This window comes from Misgurnus anguillicaudatus, chromosome 7 (assembly GCF_027580225.2).
Source record: "Misgurnus anguillicaudatus chromosome 7, ASM2758022v2, whole genome shotgun sequence".
NCBI classification, from domain to species: Eukaryota; Metazoa; Chordata; class Actinopteri; order Cypriniformes; family Cobitidae; genus Misgurnus; species Misgurnus anguillicaudatus.
Window position 1 is genome coordinate 23,535,800 of NC_073343.2, and position 27,686 is coordinate 23,563,485.

The 27,686-nt window shown below is 38.0% G+C and overlaps 1 protein-coding gene across 1 annotated transcript; it reads left to right on the forward strand.

Moving 5' to 3' along the window:
- Positions 1 to 27,686, forward strand: LOC129418207 (doublecortin domain-containing protein 2C). Its single transcript, XM_055173151.2, is given in 10 exon segments — positions 1 to 844; positions 1,105 to 1,153; positions 4,630 to 4,706; positions 4,960 to 5,091; positions 5,167 to 5,316; positions 6,583 to 6,637; positions 13,045 to 13,153; positions 25,587 to 25,687; positions 25,770 to 25,901; positions 25,991 to 27,686. Coding segments are annotated over 10 exon segments (1,200 nt in total). The 5' UTR covers positions 1 to 557; the 3' UTR covers positions 26,099 to 27,686.

Below are 27,686 nucleotides of genomic sequence, written 5' to 3' on the forward strand. Positions count from 1 at the left end.
CAAGATGACAGAAAATGCGAGGATCTGATAAATGTTATTATAAGTGGCCACAAACGTTCACGTTTGCAAACTGAACAGTAGCCTAAACGAAACAATTACTGGAAAAAATTGTATTAGGTTTGGGCACTACATGAAACTGATATTTTTGAAAAACATGAATACAATACCACATGAGTAAGTAATAGGCTACACTGATTAAAATTTAATCGATTAGCGTGTCTAACCTAAATAGGAGCTTGTGACGGTAAAATCTCATGTTACTTCAGAGCAAATTAAAATACAACAAAGAGCATTTTTAACTAGACAGCAAATTAAAAATAAGAAAAAGTTGTGATTCTTGTTAACACATGTAGAAGTAAATTTTGCTTGCGAAATGTGCCATTTTTTGCAGCGACTCTCCATTTTTTCCTCTGTTTCTATGGAAACCCATCTAAACAGCATCTCACATCGCCTGTGGAGGGAAGAAGCAAACGTCTCGAGCAGCTTTAACTTTTACTGACTTTCATTTGTAACTTAAACCGTTTGTTTAGTTTTCTCTTACTTTCTTTTATCTGACAATGTCAATCGGTCGGGGGTCTCGCTCAACAACCCCACCAACCAAAACCGTAGTTATATTCAGAAACGGAGATGCGTTTTACCCCGGCCGCAGGTTTGTCGTCAATCAACGTCAATCATCAACTTTTGACAGCTTTCTGAACACCGTCACGCGAGTTATCACGGCCCCTTTTGGGGCAGTGCGAAACATTTACACCCTTAAAGAAGGTCACAGGGTGGTGGATCTGGAGCAACTGGTACATGGAGAGATATATGTGGCAGCCGGAACAGAGAAGTTAAAAAAGCTCGAGTAAGTACAGTATATAATGTTAATTATACGATTCATTTACAGAGAGTAAATAAACGTCAATGTTTTTATATGACCTCAGGGAATCCTATCTACTACATGAATATGATTTTAAATAGGCTACTGTTTTTTTAATGGTATGCTAATGAGATATTAACAGCTGGCCTATGCTTATAGTTTTATTAACACATTATGATGACAAATTTTTAAAGCTTGTTTGTGTTGATAACATTTATCAGCATTCTGTATCTCTTCTTTGACAGCTATCATCACATAACAGCACAGAAACCTGAAAAGAAGAAGAGTGAACTGGTAAGACTTATTGTAGCTCATAGAAATAATGCAATGATTGGCTATCCTTGTTGATATTGAATACACCTCTTTAGAACGAAACCGGTTTATTATAGCTCTTGTTACTGTATGTGCCAAATCTGTACAGCAAAAAAAAAAGCAACATAACATGTAACATATGATCGATTATTTCTGCCGTTTCTACCTCCTACTGTACATTTTTCCAGTAATTGACACTGATCGATACGTCTCTCTAAGAGAATATCACTCCTAGGTTTCCAGAGAGTATGGCGGTTGACTGATTTCATGCCTCTTGTTTTATTATTGCTGAAAAACGTGATTTGAACATGTGTATTGATTTTACTGTAAACCTCTATTTGAGTCAGCTGTTTCGCTCTATTAAAAAGTGTCATGTATGAGGCAGTCTCTGGAAGTATCTGCATCCAGATGTCGGTGTCCAAAAAAATGTCTCAAGGGACTTCTTGGTTAAATAAAAAGTGATTTGTAATCTTTACTAAACAGTTATTAATAATGTAAAAATAATATTAATATGTTACCCTGTCTATATGAAAACCCATCTTAAGTAATTTTTAGTGATTCACTGTTAAATAAAATCATCCTAATGTTAAGAATATTTTGTGTAAATATAACCTTGATATCTTTAAAGGGCAAATAGTATTCCCATTTTACAAGATCTAATATAAGTCTTAAAGGAACAGTTTGTAGTATTGTGGCCAAAACTGGTATTGCAATCAGAAAACTTGTGGCTAAAACTGGTACAGCAATCAGAAAACTGGTGGCCAATACACAAAATGACAACATAAACATCAGTTGAGGGCTGCAACTCCACTTTTTAAATGACAACATCCTGGCCATACCACTGTTGTCAGTGATATGAAATGAAAATGATTTCTTAATGTCTAGTGATATATCAGGGCCATTTTATCATTAATTGATATAAATTTACACACTGTTCCTTTAAGTGTGTCTGGAATGTGTTTCAGCTCAAAATACCCCACATATCATTTGTTATAGCATGTCTAAAATGCCCACATTTCGGTGGGAGCAAAAAGTGTTGTGTTCATGTGTGTACCTTTAAAGGGCACCTATTATCAAAATCCACTTTTACAAGGTGTTTGGACATAAATGTGGGTTGGCAGTCTGTGAACACAAGCACCCTACATTGAGAAAAATCTATTTACCCCTTCCTTTTAATCCCCACTAAACCAAAGCAGTCTCATTAGACATGCTGTTTTAATTTTCTTAACAATGTGATGTCACACTGCTAAAGCCGCGCCCATGGCCGCTGACTGACAGTCCTGTTTTACCATAGTTTCTACCCCTAGTGAGTGGGATGCTGTCTGCTATTTTTTCTGTGATTCTCTGCTAAATCAGATCTATTTTAACTTTTGGTAAGGGAGCGAAGAGCAATAGCTCATTTGCATTTAAAGTTACACACACAAAACAGTATGTTTTTGCTTCTACCCAAAAAGGACACTTTGGACATGCAACAGTACAATAAATGATTTGTGGGGTATTGTGAAACTTCACAAAAACATTCTGGACACACTTGTATTACATAAAAAATGGGTATTATATGTGCCCTTTAACTCTTTCACCGCCAGCGTTTTTTAAAAAAAGTTGCCAGCCAGCGCCAGTGTTTTTAATGATTTTCACAAAAGTTTAATGCCTTCCAGAAAATGTTCTTCTTTAAATATATAAACATACAATATATAAAATGAAAGAACAGTCCCTCTGCTTTCAAACAAAAAAAAACCCGTTTCATCCTACCTTCAGTAGTTCTTTTGTAATCAGCTTTTGAATATGGGTAGGTTTCTGCAAAAACACCACATTTTGAGCAAAAAGCAGAGATAATTCCATTTTTGTGACTGACTTTTCATAGAGATCCAATTCAGAGCGATCTTTAAAACAGACACGGACATTCAGCTGCTTGCCATAGGGCAATACTTCCGGGTTTAAAAAGTCACCTGGTGGATAATAACGGTATTGCGGAAAGACGGAAATACTCGTCATTGGCGGGGAAGCGTTTTCGAAAGAGTTAAATGCCAATGAGGTACTGCTTTTGGTTAAAAATAGATCTTACTGTGGGTTCACACCAGACGTGAGTTCAACTATTTGCGCGAATAGATTACATACAAAGTCAATGCAAAGACGCAATCAGACATGTCTTCGCATGAGGCGATGTGAATTACGCAATATGGGCGGCGCATTTGCTGCGAAAACACAAGCTATTAGCCTCAAATGCGTAATGATATTACGCAGCAGCCCAAAATAGTCCCCTTAGTATATTTTAATAGCAGGGGACCATTTTCGGGCACTACGTCATAGCATTGCGCCTCCTGCAGCCATGTTACTGCAGCAAAGTCCTTGATTATTACGCCAGAATGAGAATATAGTTCCTAGCCATATCTGCCTAGAAAATCACAACTTTTAATTTTCCGTCAGTCTTAGTACACAATGTTACTACAGAAGAGTCAAGTTTTAAATAGGAAAAATATCGAAACTCTTTGGTAATTTTTTAGGCGCGATGTTAATGGACTAATCCGATTCTATGGATTATGCTGTATGTTAAAAGTGGTACCGCCAGACCCGAAGATAAGCTAAATGGAATGGTAAAAATCAAATGTATAACTCTAGGGGAGCTGAAAATGAGCATATTTTCAAAAAAAGTGGAGTTTCCCTTTAATATTGCCGGCGAAAAGGTCAAAGATTGAAATTAAAGTGAAATGAGTGAAATCAAACTCTAATGCTCCCAACCTTAACATTTGATCATGAGACTTTAACCTGGATTTTGAAACGTATGACCATCCTATTCTAGAAATGTTATTTATTAAGAAAAGTTTCTTAACATTTCTAGAATAGATGGTCATACGTTTCATTCTTATTTAGAGATACTGATAGTTGTACAAATATGTGCTTAGTTGTTTACAATTCAGTTCTCAGACACTGACAGATGGTGTATTATCATGGCACAGATTAGCACAGGAGTGATCACTCCTGCTGTAGCCATTCACATTCTAGGTGTAAAATCAGGCAACCCCAAAGATTTTGACTTGTTGGTTCAGGTGTGTTTGATTACAGCTGTAGTTAAACTCTGCAGGGCGATGTATTTTCAGGAACAAGGAGCGCATGTAGCATACTTAATCACTACATTACCAAAATGCCATTGAAATCGTGAGTCGGTGTGACCTTTTCAAAGTTTTTCAAAGCAGCTTCAACATTTGTTTATACAGTACAACCTTTCCCTGACCCACAGAGACCAGAGAGCAATGATCATAAAAAATCTACTTAGACTGGCTTTGTGTAAAGTTATGGCACTCTTTGTCACCCTTGCAGCTTCTTGTTTCCATTTGAACAACAACCGACATAGTATTTAAGAAATCTGATGGAGGAATACCAGATGTCTGAGTGCTCTAAATGAGCAGTTATTGTCAGTCATGCTCAGCGGGGTCTCTTTCATTTTGTCTTCACTGCAGATCCGACCTGTAGTTCACAGCAGAATAATTGTCCCAGCTCGCTGGAAGAGAATCAGTAATGAGCCGTGCACCATCAAGTGAGCCTTGTTTTAATGTGTCCCTATTGGAATTCTTCAATGGCAGGCCCTCAGGCTATAGCAAAGTCTAATTCTTTAAGTCAAGTATTACTGTCTAATGGTAAAATCAGACCTATTTCTCTGATTTATTGCATTATTTATTTATTTATTTATTTTCCCACATCCTGTTAATTTTCAGTGAATGTTGCCTTATCTATTAACACAAAATATCCGCAAAGACACGTTTGATGGCAAATTTTGTTATGTTTTGTAGTGTTTTTGCAAATGGAGAGATCTTGGCTCCACCAGCACGGGTGCTGATACCAAAACACACACTGGCTAGCTGGGAAAACGTATTGGCCATGGTGACCGAGAAAGTTCACCTTCGCACTGGAGCTGTACATGGGTATGTGCTACATTCATGATCTTTTGCAGTGTAAACCTCGGAAAATGTTAAGCAGTTGTACCATATTTCTTTCAGACTGTGCACGCTGAATGGGAAACGTTTACGTGGGGCATGTGAGCTACAGAGCAGTCACTATTATGTTGCTGTTGGGGCAGAGAGGTTTCAGCATTTGCCATATTATCAGCTGGTTCCGAGCAAAGGAGTAATCCATGACCTCACTAATGCGTAAGAGTAGCCTATGAGACAAAACAAATGTAATGATACATTCTCATTCACAGATATTCATTGTCATTTTATTGGACTTTTTTGATAAGTTAGTTTATATTAAAAATCATGTCAAAGATTAGTAAACACACGCACACACATGTGCACGCACGCACACTGGTGATCAACAGTAAAAATGACGAATTTTATCTTTTTGCAAAAGGAAAAATCACCAACAATCAAAAATGTATGAAAATAAGGTGTCATGGCTCTGCAATCAAAAAGTTTTGTTATAATGGAAGTCAATGGGGCAAAAACAGCCACGACCCATAAATGAGGGAGAAAAAAATGTAATCTAATACAGCAGCAAAAACTAAAAATGCATCAAAGCCAATGTTTTTACTAATCTTTGACATGCCCAAGACTGTGACAAAGTTAAAAAAAAATTCAGTCCACAATCACTTTTAATATTGAAAATAAGTAAACATTTGGTAGGTCTGATTAGCATTGCGGTTGATTAACAGATTTATAAAAAAAACATCTGATACATTTTTACAGCCGTTTAATTTAGTGGCCTTTTTGTCCACTAACAACAAGGGTAGTGAATTTAACAATGCACAAGGGTTAAAAAGGTCCTAATATTTACCATTTGGTACAGATATGTACCTTTGAGGCACCAGTATGTACTTCTAAGGTACCAGCATGTACCTTAGGGGACATGTACACTAAAGCATTTAAACGTGACTGATGCCAACTGTGGGTGCTGCCCGTGTTTTTCAGCTGAGCGCTTTGGTTGCTATTATACTTTTGTTTATCAGTTGTTGTGCGACGTGGCGGTTGGTTATTTTGGTTTTTGTCCCGTCCCTCCTCCACTGTGAATGGCCGGTCAAGTGAAAAGTGACATTGACGAGCTAAGCATTTCCCCCAGATTTAAACGTTTTTCAAGTCAAAGCGCTCAGCGCTAAGTGCTGAAAAACGCTGAGTGCCTGCTGCTGGCATTTTTTAAAAGCGCGGCACTTCCATTGAAAACATACGGCAGCCACGGTCATAAACGCCTTGGTGTACACGCCCCCTTAGAGGTACCAATATGTACATTTTAGGTACTAAAGTGTACTTTTTGAAAAGGTATCGCCCCCAGGTACAACTTTTGTACCTTTATGTACCTTTTTCTGAAAGTGTAATATACAGTATTTGGTACCAGTATGTACCTTTGATACTAATATGAACTGTTAGTTCATTTAATTACAATTTCTTGACTAGCTTTAGTGTTTTTTCTTCCCGCTTTAGGATCAACGACGACATTCTTCCAGCACTAAAAAGAGGAAAACAGGACCGAGAATCAGTAAGTAATATATATACATAAGACACTATGAAAAGTTAATAGTTGGATCAACTTAAAAAATTACTTTAATTGGTAACACCTAAAAGTTTTTTCAACATTTTTACAAAATATTTACTTCACTCACTGCCCGCCAGCCTTTTAAAAAAGTTGCCAGCCAGGATTTTTGGTGATTTTCACAAAAGTTTCACAAAATGCCTTCCAGGAAAATTTTCTTCTAAATATATAAACATACAAATATATCAAATAAAAAAAACAAACCATCTGCTTTCATTAAAAAAAAAACAGAGGAAAACGTTTCATCCTATCTTCATTTCTTCTCTTTTTATAACCTCCTAAATACTGTATGGGTAGGTTTCTTAAAAAATACCACATTTTGAGCAAAAAGCTGAAATAATTGCATTTTTGTAAAGGAATTTTGTTAGAGATCAGATTCAGAATAAAGATCAAAACATACACAGAGTTTAAAATTGTTTAAATTCATTTTTGCATATTTTTTTTCTCTAGTGGAATTACCATAAAAACTCATCTGGAAAGCGTCATTGAAAATCATCAATGGCACGGAAAGAGTTAAAAAGTTAAAAAAGTTATCAATTGAATTATTTTTAAGTTGATCTAACTTTTTACTTTTTACAGTGTAGTCATATCGAATGCATAAGTGATTATATAATAACATCCGAATAAAATGTTAATTTAATGTGATGAGGATGTTTTGGTATGGTGGGCTACCTCAAATTGTCTTATGAAAAAATCTCATTGTTCATTTATCTTGATAAGCACCCCCCCTTTTCCCCCTGAACAAACTATGTTAGTGAGAGAATTTCAAGTTGGGCCCGATATAAATTCTCTACTGTTCATTAGCGTTAAAGATCGGATTGGATGTTGAGAGGTATAGTATGTTACCATCACAGAATCTCAATACCTCCAATCAGGCTGATCTGTGGCAGAGTGAGCTGGGAGTAGATACCTTCACCTCATCAATCACTGTCTATAGAAGGTATTGAGTTCCCCTCACCTCTTTTTTTTCAAACCGTCCCAGTGCTCACAGTTTGTGTTATTCGATCAAGTGAGAGCCGAGCTCCCTCACCGGGGGAAGGCGACGAAACCCTCCCCTGTATCTACAGAATGAGGATAAATTGTTTTGTGATATCGTGATTTTTTGCTTGATGCTTTGGGACTGGCCAGACTACAATAAAGCTAGACCTGGTAAATAAACGATGGAGAGAAAATACACACTTGGTGGACTGGGACTAAAAGCTCTCCGAAATGAAGTCTGAGACATCTAGCTATTGTAAATAAGAGAAATGACGGTTTCGCTTTTGCCTGTTGATGTAAGAAGGGAAAGCTCTTGTGGTTGCTCCGTGAGTGTTGTTCTCTAATTGATTTCTCATGCTTCATCGGCTTTATTGAGTGGAGGAAATAATTTGAAGAAAGTGTCCAATTATCTCAGATAGAATGAAGATGGAATAGCAATCAAAGTCTCATCAAAGTATCATAAAATTCCAAGGCGTACTTCCATAATCTGTTTACATTTACCTGTTATCTGCATTTGTACACAGGAAAACAAACCCTTTAGTGGTCACATATTCCCCCTTTAAAATATCTCTTATTATGAATCTGTTCCTGTGGCTCAATTGGTAGATCATTGTGTTAGTAGGGCAAAAGGTCATGCATTCGATCCTAGTAAACATATAGCACTGATAAAATGTAGATCTTGTAAGTCACTGCAAGTCGCTTTGAATACAAAAATTAGTTCAGCATCATTTCTACAGATTCCTTTTGTACCAGATGAGGGAGACAAAGGCTCAGCTTTGGATTTCCCCATTCACCACTATCAAATCCCCGTCCTTTTTTCAGCCTACATTATCCAATGATGTCATGATGCATTAGAAAGTAAACATTTTGATAATGAAATTGAATCCGGAAAGTCTCTGCTTCCCAAAGCAGTCAATACAGTATGTTTAACCATATATTTTATTATCACGTTAACCGCACATAAGGGCCTGCACATTACTGAAAATCTCAGTTGGGGGACAGACCTTGGAACACACAGGCAGATGAAAACGGTTGCGCAGCGTTTGCTGCCATTGGTTGAATGAGGTGTCAACATGTTGAGTTGGGTGGAAAGTGTAGCAGTGACAGAGATGATCACCGCCTCTTGTACCCAGGACCACACATCCACGTCTGTGACATCTATTAGGGCGGAGTAAGTCTGTGCCAGACCCATGCCATTGAACTGCAGGGTGAAGCTGTCTGCTCATATCTCATTTGACTTATTTGCTTCAAAGCCAATGCTGTCTCAAGGGTGGCTTCCTGTTTTGAAGACGCATTGGTTTCACGAGGGGATCGGTAGAGACACCCATCCAGCTGCTCACTGTCAGGCCTGTTCTGCCCAGGCAGGGGGAGTAGACAGGGGACAACAGCGGGGGTCCTCCGCGCCTGGATTCAGAGTCATTATCACATCCGTCTTGATGGATGTTACCCTCCCCCAGCTTACAGTACTGTTTCGTGCTTCGGCTAAGTGTAAAGGACACTGTAATCTGTTCCTGGATCAGTGTAAAATGTCATACACTTACTTTAAGTGTTTATTGGGCCACTTACACACTGACTTCAGAGTTTTCACCTCCAACTTCATGGGTAAGATGGAAATTAAGCAGCCAGACATTTAAATAATGGTGGTATGATCCATACCACAGCTTATTTTGCCCCCAAACTGTGTTTTTAGACATGAATAATGTGACAAATCAAAAATGATGGTTAGTTTAGTTTTTACATGTCATTTAAATATAAAGTAGTGCCAGCCTATAACCAACTATGCAAAAAAAAAAAAAAAAAAAGAAATTGGCAAAATCTTCATAGACTTTGTGATTATTAAAATATGAAGTATTTTTAAAATCTTTATTTCCTGTATACTGTACAACCTAAAAGTAAAAAAGTATAAACAAATATATTTTAAAGTATCATTTTTATATACTATTTGAAAAAAATGGTCAAAAAAATTTACCCCAGCTGTCAAATAAAAATATCCTTATTTGTACCATTAGGTACAGATATGTACTGTACACATTTGGTACCAACATGTACACATTTGGTGCCAACATGTACACATTTGGTGCCAACATGTACACATTTGGTGCCAACATGTACACATTTGGTCCCAACATGTACACATTTGGTACCAACATGTCACATTTGGTGCCAACATGTACACATTTGGTGCCAACATGTACACATTTGGTGCCAACATGTACACATTTGGTGCCAACATGTCACATTTGGTGCCAACATGTACACATTTGGTGCCAACATGTACACATTTGGTGCCAACATGTACACATGTGGTGCCAACATGTACACATTTGGTGCCAACATGTCACATTTGGTGCCAACATGTACACATTTGGTGCCAACATGTACACATTTGGTGCCAACATGTCACATTTGGTGCCAACATGTCACATTTGGTGCCAACATGTACACATTTGGTGCCAACATGTACACATTTGGTGCCAACATGGACACATTTGGTACCAACATGTACCTTTAAGCAGATGCGGACACTACTTAAAGGTGCAATGTGTAAATTCTAGCGGCATCTAGTGGTGAGGTTGCGAATTGCAACCAACGGCTCAGTCCACATCTCACCCCTCGCTTTTGAAACGCATAGAGAAGCTACAGTAGCCGCCCCCGGAAAAACATGTCATCGTCGGAGGCAACTTAGTAAAAAAAGTTTGTCCGATAAGGGCTTCTGTAGAAACATGGCAGCACAAAATGGCGACTTCCACGTAAGGGGACCCTCGGTGTATGTAAATAAAAACGTCTCATTCCAAGGTTATACAAACATAACGGTTCATTATGAAAGGTTTTTATACACCCCTGATAATATAATTTTGTATATAATTTAGCATTTCGGTCAAGAGATCTTTCTAAACATTACACACTGCACCTTTAAAGGAACAGTATGTAGGATTATGGCCAAAACTTGGTACTGCAATCACACAACTGATGGCCAATACACAACATGAAAACATAAACATCAGTTGAGGGCTGCAAATCACCTTTTTAAATAACAATATCCTGGCCTGACCACTATTGTGAGTGATATAAGTATTTGAAATGAAAATGATTTCTTAATATCTAGTGACATATCAGGGCCATTTTATGATTCATTTATATACATTTCTTACATACTGTTCCTTTAAGTATTTTTACTTTCAACATAAAAGTAAAATTTCAAGTATTCATATTTATCAGTTTTTTTTTGAAAACATACATTCCAAAGCATATATCATAATTTTTACTCCACAACATTTCATAATTTCAAGTTTTTGGTTTATATTTGGTATTTATGTACATTTAACATCTAGTAAATTTTTTACTTTTACTTAAGTTAAAAAGTACTTTCGTACTTTTACTCAAGAAAAGTAAAAGTACACAATTTTTATGTAATAAGGTATTAAATAAATTTTAATATGCAATATAAAAGGATTACACTATGCATTAGAATGTAGTGAAACATTTCAGAAACTCTGATAAAGTACAGATGCTTGGAAAACGTAACTAAAATACTCAAGTAGTGTCCACCTCTGCCTTTAAGATACTAATATGTATATTTGAGGTACTAATAAGCTCTCTGAGGTACTAATATGAACTCTTTAGGTGCAAATCTTTACTTTTTGAAAGGGTACAGCCCCAGTGATAGCTTACATACATCAACCATTTTAAATAATCTGTGCATCTTTTAAATACAACTTAGCTGGACTATAATGCATCCTTGCTGCCAGGAACTTGAGCTATCAGCTTTCAAACAGTTCTCAGCAGTTTTGTGTGCATTAAACGGTCAATGAGCGTGCCATAGGTGTGACGTCTGAAGTTTGGACTACAGTAGATGAAAACTGAACTTTTTATCAGTTCACTTTTATAGTTTTATATTTTATTTTCCACCTCTTTCATTCTTGAATTTTCTGCCCAGTGGTTTCAGCGTAAACTTCAGTAAGTCGGATTACAGATCATATTTACCCTCCAAGCTTTAAAGGAACACGCCAACTTTTAGGGACTTTAGCTTATTCACCGTATCCCCCAGAGTTAGATAACTCCATACATACCCCTTTCATCTCCGTGCATCCTGTAACTCTTTCTGACGCACCCACCGCTAGCCTAGCTTAGCACAAAGACTGGAAGTAAATGGCTCCAGCTAGCATACTGCTCCCAATAAGTGACGAAATAACGGGAACATTTTCCTATTCATATGTTGTGATTTGTATAGTCAGAGTGTGTAGAAATAACAAGGTCATATGAGACACAGCCATCTTTTAACCGTATACATACTAGGAATTATATTCTCAGAAGGTGAAGCACTGCTACTTTGGCGGAGGGATTAGCTTCTCAAGCGCTGCGAGCAAATCACTCCGCCCAAGTAGCGGTGCTTCGCCTTCTGAGAATATACTTCCCAGTATGTTTACTGTTAAAAGATGGCTGTGTCTCATTCGAACTTGAATCGAACTTGTCAGTCTAAGTTTTGCTGGTGCTGTTGGGTTTTTTGGAGGGGGGTTCTCCTTGCCCACCGACTGCTAGTCAAATTCAAACGAATGCTAGGCAGAGTTTGCTTTTCAAAAAGCAAGCGAGAGTAACAAATATTCAGCTATTCCCCCGACCCAGTGTTAGTGTGCTAGCAAAACCACTGCCCGAAGTGTGTACCAGTGTAAGGCTGAGATCAGTGAAGTACCCCCAAGCTGCCTCTCTATGGAGCCAACTAACAGCGGCAAGAACTTGCGAAAAATGCATTAAGCCTTTTCTTTTCCTCACTGTGCCAGAAATGGCTCACCTTCCTCCCAATGGTAGGTATACACGGGCTGCTGGAAGAAAATTACCTTTTGTGGGAGTATTAATTCAGACATGCATCCTGCTGTCAAAGCATCATTCTGAACTCATCTTCCTGTCTCTCTCTCTCTCTTCCCCAAGTGCTTTTTATCATCAATAAGCGTCTGCTGTCTGCCCAAGAATAAGTTATTCTCTTCAATCCTTTTTTTAAAGCTTGTTTGGACCCTCATTGTTTGATCTGGCTTGATAAATAAGACTATTGCAGTTAGAAATTCATGGCTGCCGTGTTTCATCAATAAATGATTAGTTTGCTGTGCTCTCCGGTGATTGATAGGTAGTGCATGGGATGTATTGGAACCAGATGAATTCAATACTGTGCCGGTCGCTGGGGAGCTACAAAGCATATCAGGTCATGAAAAATTGAGGTCAATGGAAAATGTGAAAAAGAGCGAAACAGGAAGACCGAGTTGCGCTCGAAACACAGTTGTTTCTCGTTATAAGCGGATTGTAGGCACACTTTAAGCATCAGATTGAATCAAAGCAGAGTGTATGGTCTTTATTTGAAGATTGCTTTCTTTTCAACTCCTTAGTTTGCAAAACCAGAAGTGGACAACGACTCGGTTTTTTATGCAAGAAGTTAGGATCAAGCCAAACAGCCCAGGCAGGCTTCTAAAATACCAGGCCTCTTCAGTGCAGCGGGTAAGTGTATCAAACTCATAGTTTTTTCCCTGGAGTTTATACATTTCCGTTCTGTTGCTTCAATAGATACAGGCATTTTGCATAATCGCCCAAGGGCAACGTACCTTGTGTTTTTGTACTGTTCTTATTGTACTTTTTCCAGTCTTTCTCTCTTTTTTTGTGTGATTTCAAGGCAGTTATGATTATGTTGTACACTTGCACAAGCATATAGTGCGGGCGTCCGCTAGAAATTGCTTTGAATTGACAGGCTGTTCTCTAAAGCCCACCTACATTAGGGAAATACGCTCTCATTCTTGGATAGGACACAGTCCTGTGAGAGGAATATTAAAGCTCAGCATGGAATCAAATGCTGTGGAGGGCTTTAAATCATAGATAAATTTAATCAGGCCCTTTTGTTTAAAATGTATGCAAGCGCGCCGTTAGCTGTGCTAGAGAAAACAAAATGTTTCCATTGTTTTTCTGATAGGTAATCAAAACGTTCATAAGTTATTCATGAGAAATCACTCTCTCTTATTCTCTCTGTTTGTCTCTGTGTGATTTTTTTGCGCGTTCTTTCACTTTCATATTTTCAGTCTCCCACATTTTCTGTTACTGTAGAGTCTTCTATCATAACTTTAGGTTTTGATGCTACCTTTATTCTTTTATTGATAACATGTGCTGCCTGCATAACACATTTCTCTACACTGTTAGAAGCAACATAAAGCTTTTTTTATTTAATTAATTTTTTGAGGGCTCAGACCTAATATAGCATTTCATATTTTATGTAATATAGGCCTACAGTATTGTGCAAAAGTCTTAGGCCACCACTAGCATTGTTGTTTAAAGGGGCCATTTCACAAGACTTAAAAAAAAAATGTAAAATAAGTATTTGGTGTTCCCAGAGTTCATATATGAAGTTCAAGCTCAAAATACCATATAGATAAATTATTATACACTTTGTAGGTGTGAGCAAAAATGTGCCATTTTTGGGTGTGTCTTTTTAAAAAACAAATGAGCTGATCTCTGTACTAAATGGCAGTGTCGTGATTGGATAGTGCAGATTAGGGGGCGGTATTATCCCCTTCTGACATCAAAAGGGGAGCCAAATGTCAATGACCTATTTTTTCACATGCTTGCAGTGAATGGTTTACCAAAACTAAGTTACTGTGATAGAAGCACTGGGGACCCAATTATAGCACTTAAACATGGAAAAAGTCAGATTTTCATTATATGTCCTCTTATATATACAGTATGTATGTATTCCCTCTTTATTCTGATACAAACAGAAAATACAAGAAATATGTTCAAAATTTAGCAAACCCATACAATTTTCAGACCAAAATAGCTGCTTCTGGTAAAAGTCAGTATTTAATGTAACCCCCTTGGCACTATGCACATCTTGAACTCTTTTGAGGAGACTTAAGTCCTGAAGTCATTAGATTAGATTTATAGAAATTTAATTTAGGTTTAAAAGAGCCTGCAGGTTCATGCTAGTGTACACTTTCAGGGAAAAATGGTAAAAAAGGTTCCTAGCTAAAGCGTATCAAAAACTACACTGAGCTAACATTACTGTGCAATTAATTTATACAATCTTAACTACAGATTGGCTGCAAAACCTCTCTTCATATTGCGATGGTCTATGAATGCCGTCTCTTCTCGTCTGTAGGAAACAAAAACATGTGTTATTTTCGATGAGGTATTTGTTCCAGAGTTCATTTAGCCACTAGCAAGACCATTAAACAAACAGGGACCGAAAGTTAAGTTTCACCCAGACGTGTAATCGCAACAACGAACGTGCGTCTATGGTCCATTGCAAGACATGAAATCTATGGTGGCCTAAGACTTTTGCACAGCACTGTATACTAATAGTATATTTATAAACTGTAATAGACAAAACATGTGTTGAGTAAGATGAGTCATTAATATAGATCAACTGTTTTTAAATATTTTTATTTGTCCACTAATGCTGGGCTACTTTTTAATGCAATAATATATATTTTTATATAATAAAAAAATAATGACAGAGCTACACATGAAGTTGATAAAGCAAAGACGAGTTAAAGATGTTTGAAGGTTCAAAAGCAAAATAAGTGCATCCATACCTTAACATTGTGGTAAAACTAATAGATTTAGCATACACAAAGTCAAAAACAATACGTTAGGAAAAATATACGTTCAACTTTTTTCTTTTTTTATTGTTTGTTTGACATTGAGACAGACCGCTTTAAGATCTACTGTAATGCAAGGATCTAAATAGCCTATAATGTTACACATAAGACATGTTTTTCCAAAAGTTAACCAAACATTCACTTAAGACATAACAGATTATGGGCCAGATTTACTAAATGGGCCAAATTAGCTTGAGAGCGCGATTCCAAAAACGGAGCGATGGGAGTGGTAATATCTGGGGGTTATTTACTAAAAAAGCGCAAATTAGATAACACAGGCGCAACAGCTGATTTCCATAATGACAAAAGCAATCTAAAGGGGCTCGCGCCACTCACATAGTTTAACATTAAATAACATCATATTTGTCCCAAATCAATAACGATTAACATTGGCTGCTAACGTATATTTAGCACTTTGAAGTAGACGCTATCTGACAAGCTCGCGCTATTTAATGTGCACTTTTGGTTTAAGATATCTCCGAGTTGTCCTAGACGCGACTCGACGCGGTGCTGAGCTGCGCGTCCGGTGTGCGACCCCCAGAGGCGGACAGAGTACACAGCTTCATTACTTGAGTAAGAGTACAGATACCACTTGCTAAATTTTACTCAAATACAAGTAAAAGTACTACAGTCAGATGTCTACTCAAGTAAAAGTAAAAAGTACTTGTTTTTAAACGTAATTGAGTATCAAGAGTCCAAGAGTACATTTTAAAATATTGCATTACTACTGCCATAGTGCACATTGAACCACGTGAGATGAATGACAGCTGTAAAGCAAATGATAGAGCTCTGAGGGCAAATCTGACACCAATCAGGAAGAGGAGACTCACATCTCGCTTTGTTCACTCTAAATTGAAATAGTATGGCGAGGTGGGGCCACGGGTAACTTGCCAAATTCCCGGAATGGACTTGATTTTCTTCATCCATTGTTACCTCCATGGTTTCGTCTCTTATGTAAATCTTACTATGGTGACTTTGGCGGGAAAGCTAAAGGTGATTGCTGATAGGCTGTCCCAATCAGTGGCGCCTGCACAATCCAATCACGTTTGAGAAAAGAGAAACAAGAAATTGAGGGTTTCTGAGACTTTTCTTTTTTCGTTTTTTTTAGATGTAACGGGTACTTATGGTTATGGATAGAAATGTAGTGGAGTAAATAGTACAATATTTGCCTCTCAAATGTACTTGAGTAAAGTCATGAGTACTCCCCAAAAATGATACTCGAGTAAAGTACAGATCCCTCAAAATTGTACTTAAGTACTGTACTCAAGTAAATGTACTCCGTTACTGTCCAGGTCTGGCGACCCCCTTAGGAGTTCAGGGTCGCAAATAACCAAAGCTGATGAGGTGCACTTGAATTCAGCACCACGTACATCGCAGCGGAAAATTCGGGTAGTCCCAGCTAACGAAGCCATAGTACACACAAAAAAACTGGAGGACAAAAAATGAAGATTTACAAGAAGTTTTGAAACGTCTGGTATTGTGTGACCTCTCCTAGTAACTCCTTTCTTATTTACTTCAGCAAATTAAAAATAACATGGCTTAGCAAACAATATTTTTAAACAAAATGTTCCTCTGTAGTGATGTTACGTTCGTGAATGAATCGTTCTTTTTTAACGAATCTTTTAGGTGAACGAATCGTTCTCGTTCACGCCATCCATTGACTCATATTTCTCGTTCACTGAAATTTCCCTCCCTTCTTGAGGAGCACGGACAAATGAAGCGCGGCTTTCTTTCTGCCTTCAAAGAGTGACAAAAGTACAAGCCAATGGCAATCGAATATGAGCTGTGGCCGAGCATATGATTGGCTAAACGTACTGAATGAATACGCCCTTCATTGACCAAGCCGCTGTTTTGAGTCTGAACGAACGAGAGAGAGAGATCGCGTCCTTAAACAAACTGAATGACTGGTACAACCTAATTAATGAGAGGGATCTTACAAAAAAGCGAGTGCAATGTAAACAATCCTGTGAAAGAATCATGTGGTTTTGTTTTAGTAAAGTTATAGTAACCATATTTAGGCAGGCTATTTACCTTAATACAAATGATTATCAAGGTAATTACTGTAGAAAAATGTGGTATTTCTGTTTAATATAGTTTTACTACAACTATCTTGGTCGCTCTGGTTACTGTAGTAAAAATAAATTAAATGTGTGGCAGCTGTTGTTCTGTTACCCTGAGCCAATCGTCTATATAAGTTTGAGCTGCTGAACGAATCCACCCTTTCACTGAACTTTAACGTTAGTCAGTCATCTGCATCTGAACGAAGTCGTGAACGACATGACCGAAACTATATGATTCGTGAACGAGGATCTGATGACTGACTGAACCAGAGGAGGCATGCCAATCACTCACAGCACGGGAGTCTTTATTTACAACAAATCCAGATTAGATGTACTATAAATGTACGTGTGTCTTAATATATTCTATAGCTTGATAAAATTATGCTTAGTATATCACAATTTGAGCTTTATTAAAAACTAATGAGTTTTTGCAAAAAGTATTTTTAATTGTCTTATAACATATAATGACACACATCTTCGCCACCTATTGGCGTATTTATGTAAAATTAAGAAATGGTCACTGAACAAATCAGTGAACGAATCTGAAAGAATCATTTTGGTGAACGAACTGAAAATGAACGAGTCACCTAAATGAACGAAAATTTCCATCACTATTCCTCTGGCATTCCAAATAAACTGTTACATGTTAAACAATCCTCTGCCTTGTAGCCTTGTATCACGCGCTCTTGTGATGCCTTTTAAAAAACAAAACAATTGCAGCCATTTCAAGTGCAAAATGATTTAAGACATGCTTTTCCTGCGTTAAAAAATGGCGCAAATAGCAGTCATAACACATGCGCAAACATTAGTAAATTGCGTTGCGTGAATCATTTAAATATTCTTCTCCAAAAAATTTTGCATCTGAAAGAGAAACTCCTAGAAATGCATATGCAATAATGTCGGTTGCAAAAAATATAGACCACACCTTTATAGCGCTAATTATCCACTGCACATCTTTAGTAAATCACAACATCGTTATTAAACGGCAAACTGTTGGTTTGCCCTGGCGCAATCTGGCCCTACATCTGCATGAATTCTTGATTGTTTTCACATCTTATCGCTAAACAAAGGCTTAATATACTTATTTTTTATGAAAACCTCAATTTCAACCAAAATCGACATTTATCATGCTCAAATTTAGGTTGTGCGCATTCCGACTAATTTTGCCAGCATGGGTCACATATTTATACAGTATATATGAAAATTGTTTGTTTTCAGCTATTGTATACTGCGATTGTATACTGTGTAGTTTATGTTTTGATGTGTTTGGTGTACATTTATGCTGTCACTTTACCAAAGATAAATCCACTTGATATGCTGAGCGAGGCACTTGTGAGTGGACATGATGCTTCTCTACACAGTACTGTATAAACTAAGCAATAGTTATCACTGCATTGTGTCTTTTACATGCCATGAGGTCATTCAATGAGTAATTGCTGGCACTCCATAGCTGCCATTACTTTACACATAAGAGCCGAGCCAGCAGTCCTTTTGATGGAGTTGAGTTTCCCCTCGCTCGCGTCGAACTCGCATTAGCGTTGGACTGTGAGTCTGAAGCCATGCTTACAGCATAAAAGCCCCTGGATGAAGGCTTATATCTACTCCGGACACTTGATCATATCCCATGTGATAGAAGATCCCTGCATCCCTAATGGCAGAAATCGAAAAAATACAACAAAAAAACGTATTTTTAACTACATTAGGTGCTGCTGGGGATAATTAAACATGTCATGGATGCAACAGCCAATCACGTCACCGATTGGAAAAGAAGTGCATCTGCTGTCAGCCTATCATTAGCGCAGATTGTCTTTCCTTTCAATGTCAATGCCTGCCACCAATGTAGTTTTCGTCTCAGGATCAAAAAAGCCTATTAAATGCTTTGTGAAGCGCTGAGCTTGAACAGGCTTGATTTGATGTAAAGTGAAGTGTTCTGGGTAATTCTGAAGAGTGTTTATCACTTTAACCCTCATGTCTGGTCTGCAGAAACAAGATGTTCTTTCTTCAGACAGGCTCCTTTGTCTATGGTAATGGTCTACGGTTGAGAGAAGATACAGTATTGAACGTTTTGTAACTAACATTAATTGATTTGTAGTGTGTCTTAACAGAGGGCCTGTCCATTTTCAGTACCATCTTATATGGATTGAGGTTTCCAGGTTCTTATGTCCCTAAGTGTTTCTCTCATAGACCAGCCTGAAAGTACTCTGTTACGATTTTAAGTCATTGAATACACTTTAAAAAATGTTAACGTTTTTACACCATATAATATTGAAAGTACTATTATGTTTAAAAAAGTCCTGCACTGTAAAAAAATGCAGCATGAAGTTAAAACAACTTGGTTATGCAAGTCAATTTAACCAGCCCAATCTCACGAAATTACGTACCTATAGTAATTCTTTTTTATGATACTGTCACGGATTTCCCGGTTTTTCGTGATCGTATCATGTATTTCTGTTTACGTTTCATTGTCACGTATTGGTTACTCAACTGTTTGTCCTACTTTCTTACCATTGTCGCTTCAGTTTAGGGTTAGATTTACATAAAATGACATCCTTACCCAAACCCAACTCTAAATCCAACAACAAGCGACAATGGTTTAAAAATCAGAAAATATAAAAAATAAATCACAAAAATTTGTAAAAACCAATACTTAAAGTGACATCCTAACGCAAACACCAAATCTAACCCTAAACCGAAGCGACAATGGTAAGAAAATAGGAAAAAGCAGTTGTGTAACAAATACATGACAATGACACATAAACAGAAATTCGGGATACAATTACGAAAAAAAAACGGAAATTCGTGACAGTATCACGAAAAAGAATAAAACAAATTATGTGACTATAGGTACATAATTTCATGAAACTGGGTAGAATTTAACCTATTATTTCAAGTTTTGACTTGTGTGTTCAGGTGCATTGTTGGCACGTTGCTATTTTGAGGCAACTAAAATAGACTTCGCAATATTGTTTTTGTTATTTAATGAGCGCGTAAGTAACAGGGTTTCCCGCAGCACATTTCAGTTCAGGCGGCCCGCCTAAGCTTTGAAACCCTACCGCCTTAACTAGATCGTCCAAAAAACAAACAAAACAAAAGGCTGTGAGGTGCATCTCGCCACACGGCCGAAATGAGATAAAGACGTGGTCCGTCATATCTGGAGGATAGCCAGTTTATAAAACGCGTGTCCGTGAGAACTGTAAGTGGACTTATGTTTTGGTGTTATTTAAGCCTATTATTGTATTTGTCTAGGTTTCACGTGTCTGTTGATTAGATATAATTGTTGAGCGCTCTTGCTCACTTTATTTATGTGCATTATTTATATGCTACAGTAGTTACACTCCTTTAAGATAATGTAATTAATAGTGGGAAATAATCAGTTTTTACCATTTTTGCATTGTTCGCCTGACGTTCTACAACATCTGCATTAGTTTGTGTTTATCAACCCTTTAGTTTCACTTTATCATGCAGCTATTCCCATTAGAGGTATCTGTTTAAAACATTTAATTCATTAATAATCTAGTATGTGTTCATTTTCTGTCAAAGTTTCTTCAAAATTAAGTTTTATTTGAGTGTTTTAAATAAAAATATTTTAATTTTCATCATGTCGCATACGCCCCGCCCCTTTGATTGTCACGCCCTCTGCCCCACCCACTTGTCCTACCTAGAGTTCTCAACGGGTCGGGTTGGCCCGACAAACCCGACGGGACCCGCGGGTTCGGGTCAAAAATATAAGCAAATGAGTCGGGTCGGGTCGGACCTCGGGCTTAATCTTTTACGCTCCGTGAAAAAAATATTAATCATCACTGCTGTTGTTCACCGTAAAGAAAGTCTGGTCTGGCTGCTGCGTGCAACGTGCATCACAGAAAGGGAGCGGGGGATAGCAATAAGCTCCGGGGCGGATCAGCAACGGATCCAGACCGGTCCGGATCCACTCCAGAGCTTATTGTTATCACTGCGTGCACGCCTGTTGCCTGGAGAAGAAGAGTTGGAGAAAAGTAAACTTGCCGCAGGTGAATTCACCGTTGCCTGCTACTACAGGAAGAGAAGCCGCTGGCTGGGTACATGTTTGAGTTCTTTTTATTTATTATTGTGTGATTTTTATTTAAGGCATATTTATATAGCCTATATTTAAAGTTTATTGTTTCAGTTGTTTGTATTGTGAAAAGGCGTGAACATTAAAGCTTGATTTGAATTCCCGTCTGCTGGTCATGATAATAGCCAACGTGTATGAGGGAAAAAAAGGCAGGGGGGTCGGCGTCGTCGGGCCGCGGATCGGTTTCGGACAGATAATTCACGTTGATGTGTCGGGTTACATCGGGTCCGGGCTTTAAAAGCCACGGGTCGGGTCGGGTTGTAATTTTTCAGGCCCGTTGAGAACTCTAGTCCTACCACCTTAAAGTGTATGTTGCAGGTTAACCACCACTGTCGATTAATGGGTACATAAATCACTCAAGATATGTGTATAATTTTTAAAATGTCTCAAAAATGGTCTTAAAGACCACTTTTTTTACGTTTTTGGTATTAACGGTTTTTTAACGCAATTCTGCGATGACGTCACGTTGGGGAGAAGTGGAGAAAGACTCAGCCAGAGCCATAGAGATAGATGAGACATTTATTGCTGTTTAATACTTACGTATATAATTTGGAAATCATATATACATCATAGGAAATATATAATGTGTTATACTGCAAAGTTACCTTGCTAATTATTATTTATGATATATGTGGAGATAAATAAAACTTCGCAAATCTGCTGATTTGATCCATTCATGTCCTGACCACCAGGCTAGAGATTTTTAAACATCCTTAATCCACACTTACTATAGTCTATCAAATAATATCTCAAATATATTGTTTTGTGAAATAAAAGGATGCTTTGTTATATTGTTTATGCGATTATAACGAATCACACAATCATTTTATACGCAGCAGCAGTCAGCAGCTGCAGCATACTCGGATCCGACCGCATACATACTGTAATAAACAGGCGTCCGGCGGCTTTTTACATCACGACAGGCTAAGCCATTTGAGGAGGAACCGCTCATTGATCACCGTATTTTTATAAATCCTGTACACGTTTGGACCTGCCGAACAGGTTGAGCACTTTTATACACTTTATTGAGCAGAGAGGCTGCCTGCACAGTTTGACCAGCGGGCTGCGGGAACCGGCGCACATCACGCCGCCAGACGGTGTTGCTAATATAACTCGAAATGTATAACTATTATCAGATCGGCCCGGGAAAGTCCCGACTCTCTCGATTGCCATTCCGCTACTGGCTGTAAGAAAGTGAGTGCGTTTGGGTCGCTGGTCCCCGCGAACAGACGTGACGTGCTTCACTCACCTTCCAGGATTAGAGACATGCTGCCAAAACCGTTTGTGCTGAAGATCACATAAAGTTACACCCATTTCAGGCAGGATCATGGACCCCCTCAAGCCAGCATGCACGAGTATGTTAATTGTTTGTTTACTTTCTACACGAAGATATGCTAACCTTATGCTATCTGGCTGTCTGCCTATCTCTCTATCCATCTGTCTGTCTGTCTATCTATCTGTCTATCTATCTTATCTATCTATCTATCTATGTATGTATGTATGTATGTATGTATGTATGTATTTATCTATTATCTGCGCTATCAGAACTGTACTTTACTCGTCTTTCTATAGTCATTCTCAATGCTCTCAAGGCGGCTTTGGTCAATTCTCTCCCCAGCGTGACGTCATACAGTGCGTTGTGAGGGAAAGGAGAATCATTGCAAATTGCTGTACTTTTTCATACTTTTTCGGGTTTTGTGATACCCAACAACATAAAATACAATGGATAACAGTTTAAATGTTTATTATCAACAAGCAAATTGCACAAATTCGTTGAAAAATTTTACCTGCAAAACGCCCTTTAACTAACAAATTTTCTGCGGGAAACCCTGAGTAATACAGTCTTGTTCAAAATAATAGCAGTACAATGTGACTAACCAGAATAATCAAGGTTTTTAGTATATTTTTTATTGCTACTTGCAAACAAGTTACCAGTAGGTTCAGTAGATTCTCAGAAAACAAACAAGACCCAGCATTCATGATATGCACGCTCTTAAGGCTGTGCAATTGGGCAATTAGTTGAAAGGGGTGTGTTCAAAAAAATAGCAGTGTGGCATTCAATCACTGAGGTCATCAATTTTGTGAAGAAACAGGTGTGAATCAGGTGGCCCCTATTTAAGGATGAAGTCAACACTTGTTGAACATGCATTTGAAAGCTGAGGAAAATGGGTCGTTCAAGACATTGTTCAGAAGAACAGTGTACTTTGATTAAAAAGTTGATTGGAGAGGGGAAAACCTATAAAGAGGTGCAAAAAATGATAGGCTGTTCAGCTAAAATGATCTCCAATGCCTTAAAATGGAGAGCAAAACCAGAGAGACGTGGAAGAAAACGGAAGACAACCATCAAAATGGATAGAAGAATAACCAGAATGGCAAAGGCTCAACCAATGATCACCTCCAGGATGATCAAAAACAGTCTGGAGTTACCTGTAAGTACTGTGACAGTTAGAAGACGTCTGTGTGAAGCTAATCTATTTTCAAGAATCCCCCGCAAAGTCCCTCTGTTAAAAAAAAGGCATGTGCAGAAGAGGTTACAATTTGCCAAAGAACACATCAACTGGCCTAAAGAGAAATGGAGGAACATTTTGTGGACTGATGAGAGTAAAATTGTTCTTTTTGGGTCCAAGGGCCACAGGCAGTTTGTGAGACGACCCCCAAACTCTGAATTCAAGCCACAGTACACAGTGAAGACAGTGAAGCATGGAGGTGCAAGCATCATGATATGGGCATGTTTCTCCTACTATGGTGTTGGGCCTATTTATCGCATACCAGGGATCATGGATCAGTTTGCATATGTTAAAATACTTGAAGAGGTCATGTTGCCCTATGCTGAAGAGGACATGCCCTTGAAATGGTTGTTTCAACAAGACAATGACCCAAAACACACTAGTAAACGGGCAAAGTCTTGGTTCCAAACCAACAAAATTAATGTTATGGAGTGGCCAGCCCAATCTCCAGACCTTAATCCAATTGAGAACTTGTGGGGTGATATCAAAAATGCTGTAAAACCAAGAAATGTGAATGAATTGTGGAATGTTGTTAAAGAATCATGGAGTGGAATAACAGCTGAGAGGTGCCACAAGTTGGTTGACTCCATGCCACACAGATGTCAAGCACTTTTAAAAAACTGTGGTCATACAACTAAATATTAGTTTAGTGATTCACATGATTGCTAAGTTTGTACAGTCAAAGGTAGACACTGCTATTTTTTTGAACACACCCCTTTCAACTAATTGCCCAATTGCACAGCCTTAAGAGCGTGCATATCATGAATGCTGGGTCTTGTTTGTTTTCTGAGAATCTACTGAACCTACTGGTAACTTGTTTGCCACGTAGCAATAAAAAATATACTAAAAACCTTGATTATTCTGGTTAGTCACATTGTACTGCTATTATTTTGAACAATACTGTATGTGCTTATAAACAGGATGACAACGCGCGTTTGCGTATCACACACATGTATGTGCAAACGTTTTTAAATATGAAAAATTAAAGGATTAAAATGTAAAAGATTATTATTGAGTCTCTTGGGCATAAATGAGGACCTATTATTAGACAGTAGAAGGCGTAAAGAGCAGCTTCACCTGTAGCCTGGTAAGTAATTGAATGTTTTGCTATAAACAAATATTGCATCTATTTTTAAATGTTTTTTTTTAAATGCTACCCCACAGATTTATTGTACCTCTGGATAATGGGAACCTTTTTTAAGTAATGCTTTTCAAAACACTTATGGCGACTTCATTCGCATTTTTCCATTGTCCAATCGAATGAGGGGAGAGGCGGGCTTTCAGTTTTGGTGACGGAAGTTTACAGTTGATTGAACATCCGGACTAACTCATTATCTCCTGTGTGTGTGCACCTCTCACCCTCGATCAAGGTCAGAGCAAGCGCCCTCTTTTCAAAGTTTCTGCTAATATGACAGTTAACAGCAAAAGAGCGCTCACACTTCAATGTTTGATTGACAGGACAGCTGCCTCGCTAATTGCCTAGCAATATAAAAAGCTGTGGCGCACTGCTCTTTTTTTAAAGTGGGCCTTGCGTTTCCAAGTGTTTAAAACGCATTTGTTGTAATTGGCCCCTTTTACTGTATAATGCACCAAGCATCACCATCTACTGTGACATATCCCTCTCCTCAGAAAAAAGTTTCTTCAAAGCCACCAATAAAAGAAAGGAGACAGTTACATCATCTGAGGTCCTAGAAGATGAAACTATAAAGGTGGATCTCCCCATAGAACAGGTGATCAATCAATCATAAACGATTCATATTACATAATGACCCAAAACTTATTTCATAAAATTAAATATTTCTTCTACCACAGATTAAAGCTGAAGAGGTTGAGGAGGAGCAGTACTTCCACAAAGACTCCCAACTAGAACTTGATGGTGACAACCCTTCAAAAGTCTTCACAAACCATCCAAATTCAAGATCACCCCTTTCTGGAAGTCATAAGGTCAAATAATTTGCTTGCACACATCTGGTTTTACTTTAGTTTCTTAGAATCAATATTTTGGCTATAACCTACTTAATGCCGATCAACAGACTTCAGAGCACGCATCATGTGTGGAGGAATCAGAAGGAGAATCCCAACTCAACAGTCATGGAGACAGCAAAAATAAGACATTTACTCAACCAGAACCGGTGGTATAAAACTCTTGGCGCGCGACCACACCTGATTTAATTTGATAAACAAAGCACGAGTCTTTAATACCCCTCCTTCTTTTCACACGATAGATGCGGTCATAATGAAGGAGGCGGCACTCTGCTTTATTTGCCTGGGCTCTAACCCCGGAAAATTAGTCAATTTAGATACGGCACTTATTGTGGTCCAATAGTCCTTGACTCGGTATAGCGTGAATCTTATAACGTTGATGAACACGCACAATAGCGGTTTGGAATATTACAATGCCTTGCAATTTCACAGTGCTTGGAAACCGGAAGATATCAAGTCTTATTTAAACAATCAATAACATGCAGCATTCCGTTTAATGAAAACTATAATTCCAGACAAAGGCAATTACACCACTGGGTATTGTTTTGGTGCCGGGATTTTGCTGTAGTCTGCATTTCCGTAATAAAGATATTCTTATCGTAATAATTATTGACTGGGGAGTGCACTTATTGCCTTGTTAAGGACCTCATCAATAGTATAATTCATTTCTTATCACATTTAGTCATGTTTGGAGATTGCCACATCAGAGGGTGCTATAGATCTTAGGAATGGACCGTGTGTAATAGAGAGTGGTAATTCTCCCCAGTCCAACCTCAGCTAATTGGCAGAATCATCATCACCTCTCAAAACATGATTTGATTTACCACGGCACATTTTATGACTTTTCGTGGTCTCGGTACTAAAGACGCAGAAGTGCTAATCTTGCAGGACCCGCTCGGAAGGACCAAGTAACATTAACCATTACCCGTGTTCCTCAGCACTCAACAATGTCCAATAAATATCCTCATGTTGAAAGCTTGTATTGCCAATAGCACACGTCGCATTGCACACTGTTCTTTTCCTGTCCGGCTATGTTTATTATCCAGCATCGTAATGCACGGTTATGACCCTCAAACAGAAATAATTCACTGGAATCTGACAGTAACGTATATTACGCCGTAGATATTTTGCGATAACGAGTTATTATGAGTCTGCCCGTGTGTTTTGTGGCGGGGTGACGTTTTTAATCTCTATATCTCTGAGTAGATATATTATAAATGCGGCTTTGCTAGATGATCACAAAGCGTAACAATAACACATTTTTAGAACCTGTTCACGGCAATCTGGGCTTTCTTTAAGTAAATAAGTAAAAACACAATCATGAAAAAAGCTGCTTTGGTGAGAGTGCTTATATCCATTAGACCCTCTGATGTTTAAAAGCATGTATTATGACAAGGGTTTTTAAAAGCACCATATATTTGGCTTCTTAAAACACTTCATTCACTAAATATGAGTCATACTTCAAAATAAATATTACCTCACCACCATTGAATTATATGGCTTTCCGTCACAGCCGCTAGAGTTTTTATTGATGAACAGATTCAATTATATGATAGTGTTTCACTCTAAACATGAAGAGTAACAGAAATGATGCCGTTGCATTAACCCCCCAAGCGCATAGATAAAAAAAATAAATCTTAGCTGTCGTTTAAACATCCAAATAAATGGAGTTTATGATGCATGCGCAAAAAAATAGATATTTATGTTAGGTTCACATTTAAATAAAGATTAAACAATTCAGATGAA